General features: G+C 38.7%; 1 protein-coding gene across 3 annotated transcripts in view; it reads right to left on the bottom strand.

The window, feature by feature from the left end:
• The window catches only part of LOC106519645 (protein sidekick-1), a 321,354-nt gene that overhangs the window by 40,978 nt on the left and 273,792 nt on the right, over positions 1 to 6,584 (bottom strand). For all 3 annotated transcript variants that reach the window (XM_014011403.1, XM_014011402.1, XM_014011401.1), the window contains 2 exons: positions 5,247 to 5,397; positions 345 to 585 (listed from right to left, as the gene is read on the bottom strand). In XM_014011403.1, coding sequence (XP_013866857.1) covers positions 345 to 585; positions 5,247 to 5,397 — 392 coding nt within the window. The remainder of the gene's footprint in view (positions 1 to 344; positions 586 to 5,246; positions 5,398 to 6,584) is intronic.

The raw sequence follows: 6,584 nt of genomic DNA on the forward strand, positions 1-6,584 counted from the left end.
CACACACACACACACACACACACACACACACACACACACACACACACACACACACACACACACACACACACACAGACCGCTCAGTGCTACTTGACACTCTGAACCAATCTTCGATTTTACCTCAATCATCTCCCCCTCCTTCTCTCCATCAATCTTCCCTGCTCTGAAATTGAGGGAGCGAGTAAAGGGCAGGGAGAGGTGGCAAGATGAGAGGAGACACAGAAAAGTAATTGGAGCACTTTATTTCTCATCCATCTGCCTTCTTATGCCCAGAGAGTAATATGTTTCACAGGCTTCTCTGTTGGACAACAGGAAAGAGGAGTGAATGAGGTCTGTGTTCATACCAGATTCAGCYGTGTGGGCTGAGACAGAGGGGCTCCATGGTCCTGGTCCTATAGAATTGAAGGCTTGTATTTGAACCTGGTACTGGATCCAGGGACTCAGATCTTCTATTGTGGCTTCAGTGGTGCCCACACCTCCCTCCATGTCTACAGTTCTGTCCTTGCCATCGCTGTCTGYTTTCCTTACTCGGAGCCGGTAGCCAACGGTATCTGGACTGCTGTTGTACTCTGATTCTGAGAGAGGCTAAAAGAAAGAGGATGGGGGAGATGGGGGAAGAGTAAATTCAAGTGATCTCTTCTGCTTTTATTAATTTTGTCATATTGTCAAACTCATAGCACTATTCTCCAAATGACATGTTTATGTTGTTAATGTGCTCTTAACTGCAATTTCGTTCTGCATTGCATCTTTGMTGTTGTGTGTGAATGACAATAAAGCTGATTCTGATTCTGATTCTTGACTAAAACATGCATTTTTATAAAAACAAACTCTCATGTGTGTATAAGACATCTGTAATGCTATCAGGATGCATTCCAAGGCATTAAATAAATGAGCAAAACCTGTGACATCACTGTATGAAAAAAGTCCAACTTATTCATCATGCTTTCAATGGTGCAAAACAAATTATTTATTTTTGGTAGAAAAGAAAAAATATATATATTTCTCTTCCTAGCTATTAATCCTCACTTCTTGACAAACTGCAGGCTTTTTAAAACAAAACTTATAATAATAGTAATAATATTCATACAAAAGTTATTATTAGTATGTGTAAACATAATGGTTTTGGGTTATATAGCAGTAAGAGTCTGTACCTGAGACAAATTTCCTTCAGGACAATAAAGTTTATCTTAATGAAGTTTTATACTTAGATATTTATTATTTTTTAGACTTTTGTTTACTTCACAACAGAAGTGCAGTACAAAAAGGTATAGTTCATTTTTCAAAGAAAGCCTGTAAATGTTATTATGCCAAAAGTTCTGCCCTTTTAACATCCATGTATACATTTGAAAAAAGAAAAATAAAAAAATAAAAACTTTGCTAAATCATTTTTATTCCAATACTGCAATGCCCTATTTTAAATACCTATTTGAAAAAATACTTTTGGGAATCACTTTCTGATATGGGCCTGCTTCAGTTTCTTCATTTACAGTTAATATTAGTGACTGAGAACATCCCAGTCACTACTCAACTCACTGAAGCTTGTCCTTTATATTCATAAAAAATATTATACATATAACCCACCAAGACCTTGCATTTTCATGTAAGGACATTGGCTTTCAGCACCATATTTTACTCTGTTCAACCTGTTGACCTCATGTCTTTATCCAGGTAGACTGGGGTTTAAGGTTAAAGTAAAAAGAAAAATAAATAAATAAACACTATATATAGTGTTTTCCATTTCATTAACCCCCCGCCCCCTCCAAGAATTTCATGGCACATACAGTAGTTATTTTCATTTAAATAACATTAGATCACATCGAGAGGTATTTCAGTGGCGGCTCTTCCACATTCCCCTCTCTTATGAAATGCCAAACTTGGGGAAAAAAAGTGAAAATGTGGTTCATATTCTGTGTCACCAACACTGACACACACAGAGTCACATGTGTAAGTCTTTTTTTTTTTTCGTTTTGGGCGGAAACCTCCCCCACAAGAGAATCAACTCCCAACGAGAAACACTGATWTATACAGTATMCTTTATACTTTATTGTCYTCTAAGGGAAACACATTWCAATGAGACTAGAAACRTCACAGGGCAGACAAATTTYAATGAMTAAGACAGTTATATTAAACCAATAATTCTTCGAAAAGAATGTTTATTTTTTATGTTTAGGAGGTCCTACTGATACCAAATACAGTAGCTATGGGAAATAAAAAAAATTACAGTAAAAAAAACCTCGTCTGAGGATGTGTATCAAGACTGGGGGCCATTGAAGGGGCAGCAAATTTATATGAGGTGACCACTGACCCCCTTGAGTACCACCAAGAGAGTAATGTCCCATAAGGGAACCATAAACCATTAAGATCAAAAATTGAACCAGAATAATTTCAAGTGAATTTAAATTTGGTAAATGCAAATGTATAGTGCCTTACAAAAGTATTTGGCTCCCTTGAAATTTTTCAACCATTTTCCACATTTCAGGCTTCAAACATAAAGATATAAAATTTTAAATGTTTGTGAAAAATCAACGAAAATAATCATGAAATGGAACAACATTTATTGGATTTTTTAAACTTTAACAAAAAAAAAAAGAACTGAAAAACTGGGTGTTCAAAATTATTCTGCCCCCTTGTGTTAATACTTTGTAGCACCACCTTTTGCTGTGATTACAGTTGCAAGTCACTTGTGGTATGTTTCTATCAGTTTTGCACATGGAGAGACTGAAATTTTTGCCCATTCTTCCTTGCAACACAGCTGGAGCTCAGTGAGGTTGGATGGAGAGCGTTTGTGAACAGCAGTTTTCAGCTCTTTCCACAGATTCTCGATTGGATTCAGGTCTGGACTTTGACTTGGCCGTCCTAACACCTGGATATGTTTATTTGTGAACCATTCCATTGTAGATTTTGCTTTATGTTATGGATCATTGTCTTGTTGGAAGATAAATCTTCGTCCCAGTCTCAGGCCTTTTGCAGACTCCAGCAGGTTTTCTTCCAGAATGGTCCTGTATTTGGCTCCATCTATCTTCCCATCAACTTTGACCAACTTCCCGGTCCCTGCTGAAGAGAAGCACCCCCAGAGCATGATGCTGCCACCACCATATTTGACAGTGGGGATGGTGTGTTCAGGGTGATGAGCTGTGGTGCTTTTATTCCAAACATATTGTTTTGCATTGAGGCCAAAAATTTAGATTTTGGTTTCATCTGACCAGAGCACCTTGATTGTTGTCCTATGGACAGACTCTCCCACCTGAGCTGTAGACCTCTGCAGTTCATCCAGAGTGATCATGGGCCTCTTGGCTGCATCTCTGATCAGTCTTCTCCCTGTTCCAGATGAAAGTTCAGAGGGACGGTGGAGTCTTGATAGATCTGCAGTGGTCTGATACTCCTTCCATTTCAATATGATTGCTTGCTTAGTGCTCCTTGAGATGTTTAAAGCTTGGGAAATCTTTTTGTATCCAAATCCAGCTTTAAACTTCTCCAGAACAGTATCTCAGACTCGCCTGGTGTGTTCCTTGGTCTTCATGATGCTCTCTGCACTTTAAACAGAATCCTGAGACTATCAAAGAGCAGGTGCATTTATACAGAGACTTGATTACACACAGGTGGGTTCTATTTATCATCATCCATCATTTAGGACAACAATGGATCATTCAGAGATCCTCAGTGAACTTCTGGAGGGAGTTTGCTGCACTGAAAGTAAAGGGGCTGAATAATATTGCACGCCCCACTTTTCAGTTTTTTATTTGTTAAAAAAGTTTAAAATATCCAATAAAATTTGTTCCACTTCACAATTGTGTCTCACATGTTATTGATTCTTCACAAAAAATTAAAAAAATATATCTTTATGTTTGAAGCCTGAAATGTGGCAAAAGTTTGAAAAGTTCAAGGGGACTGAATACTTTTGCAAGGCGCTGCATAACACATTTTATTTTATTTTATTTTATTTTATTTACTGTTATTTAACCAGGCAAGTCCCATTGAGATCTCAGATCTCTTTTTTCAAGGGAGGCCTGGACCTGAAGGCAACCTATTGTACATGTGTTTAATGTTTGCACATTAAAATATGAAAATATGAAGTTCATCATCACAGACATTACCTTAAGTCAAAACTGGGTCTCCACAATGAAATAATTAACACACTCAAGGATTTAGTAACCCTGAACAATATGATTATTTCTGTCATGATGTCTAACTTTAAATGCGTGCTAAAAACCTTTCACTTTTCTTTACGGAAATGCCAACTCCCAATCCTCTCCTTATACTGTAAATATTTCCTTACACCTGTCTTGTGACTCTTTCCTCCTCTTCACATTTTTTTTGGATAATGTGATCTTCTCTACCAACCTCAGACCCACCACATGAATATGGATGATCTCAACCTCTTATTGTCTTATTGCAGAAACTTCTGCTTGTCCACAGGATGTAATTTTCAGTCAGTTTCAACCAGCACCGTACTGTGGTTATTCCATGTTGTGCAACAGATAAGTGAGTAAGACACCCCAGTCATTTTAAATACCACAGTGATTTAGCACAGCTTAGCATTTAGGAGCCATAATACAGAATGTCACATTAGTTTTATTACCCTTAATATGCAGCTTAGAATAATAGCCTTGGCTAAAACCATTGTGATGGTTCCATTACAGCAGAAAACTAGCATAGCTCAGGCTGAACGCTAACATACAGGTAAAATCCCATTAGCATGCTGCACTTGTAGACTGTAGTGTCTCAGTGTCTGTGTCTGATTTGACAGGCTCTTTTTCTCATTCCAACTCTTAAATGGAAAATACTCTACTCTCCATTTACGTTATAATCGAAGAGTGGAAGGGGAGTAAAAAGAAAGGTTGGACGAAAAGAGAAAAGAATAAAGAGCGGGACAGAAAGACGAGCAAAAGAAAGACTGTGTGAGGAGAATATTACATTGCCGTTTGTGCTGGTGGCGGGCCAAAATGGTGAATGGGAAATGTGACGGATTACTCTGAGCAATGATAACCAAGAAAGGCACTGATTATAAGCTGCCACACACTGGACCTGTTCAGTCGCGTTGCTGGTGAGCGAACACTTACACTCTGAGCRCTCGAGCACCGATGTAAAAATAGGAGCAAATACACAGAGAAGGTCAGCAAAGAAACAAGAGAAATCCCAGTCAAATTAGCACTATTTAAATGAGCGTGAGGGGCGGAATAAAGGTTAATGATTTCGCAGAGTCAGGCATGTGTTTGATTTGTGCGCACTTGTGTGTGTTTCACTACCTTCCAGCTGAAACGTAGGCTGGTCTGTGTGGCAGAGACAAGCTTCAGGTTGGACGGGTGTGCGTCGGGGGCAGCCTGCAAGGTTTGGATCAACCTGGAGGGAGCGCTCATTGGACCGGAGCCAACAATATTCACCTGCTGCATCCGAAACCTGGTGAGGAAAAAAAAGCACACACTTAAAACTGCTCTTCACGCCTTTTATGCAGTCATTACTTGCATTAGATAGCTAATTACTGTATTGTTAAAAATGTTAAAAAAACAAACAAAAAAGGTTCTCCTCACTAGGTACTGCATTTTATAACACCCATTCACCCATTTTCTTCTGTTTATACTGTCAGACTGTGGAGGTGACAATTTAGGTAGGGGAACCCAGACATTCCTCTCTACAGCTTCACACTTGTGTCTGCCTCAGGGGTCTCCTCTCAGTGGTACCTGACTGGGAAACCTTCAAAGGGAGGMAATCAAGAGGCTTCTTATCTGGTGCCTAAACCACCTCAGCTGATCTTTATTGATGTGGAGGAGCAGCAGGTTTATTTTTAAAGCTGAGCTTGGCCAMGTTACACAGGAAGCTCATTTAGGCTGTTTGCATCCAGTGTCTCACTCTTTAGTTCATGATTCAAATCCCATTATAGACCAGWGTCTATTGACTCATTTTTTTTATCGCAACAGACTGAAGCAGTGCCCTCATTTTTGAGGTGAAGMCTCTAAGACCTTTCTGAAGGAAGACCAGAAGAAGCAGTTCTGTTCCCCTGCTATGGCTGAAAAAAGTATCACAATGTAAGTGTTTCATATCAGTTGATATCGTTAATTATTGATTGCTTTTTTATCTATCTAAAATAAGTACCAGGAGAAAAAAAACACTGATTAATACCATCAAACTGGTGATGTGACCTTTTCTCTTTTCCTCTTGAACCGTTTAACGCATTTTTCTCCTTTCACTCCTTGTCATTATTTTTTTTTTATTTTAAAGCGGTTCTGAGGCATGGTGGTGAAATGTGTAAGTGCTACTGTGCATTTTACTCAACGTTATTGCTAGCTTATCAAATAGTGAGTTAGCTGATGCCACCAACCTTGCTTAGCCAGGCCGTGAGAGGGTGAGCAGCTAAAAGCCTTTCCTCTGCCTACACCCCCTAGAATGCCGTGTGATTCTAGATCAGAGTTCAGTTAAATCATCAGTCTGTCGGATGCATTTTCTATTAATATTGATCATGTGTCTGTCACCATATACAGGTGCTGGTCATAAAATTAGAATATCATGAAAAAGTAGATTTATTTCAGTAATTCCATTTAAAAAGTGAAACTTGTATATTATATTCATACATTACATACAAACTCATA

The sequence above is a fragment of the Austrofundulus limnaeus genome, unplaced genomic scaffold (assembly GCF_001266775.1).
Source record: "Austrofundulus limnaeus strain Quisiro unplaced genomic scaffold, Austrofundulus_limnaeus-1.0 Scaffold80, whole genome shotgun sequence".
NCBI classification, from domain to species: domain Eukaryota; kingdom Metazoa; phylum Chordata; class Actinopteri; order Cyprinodontiformes; family Rivulidae; genus Austrofundulus; species Austrofundulus limnaeus.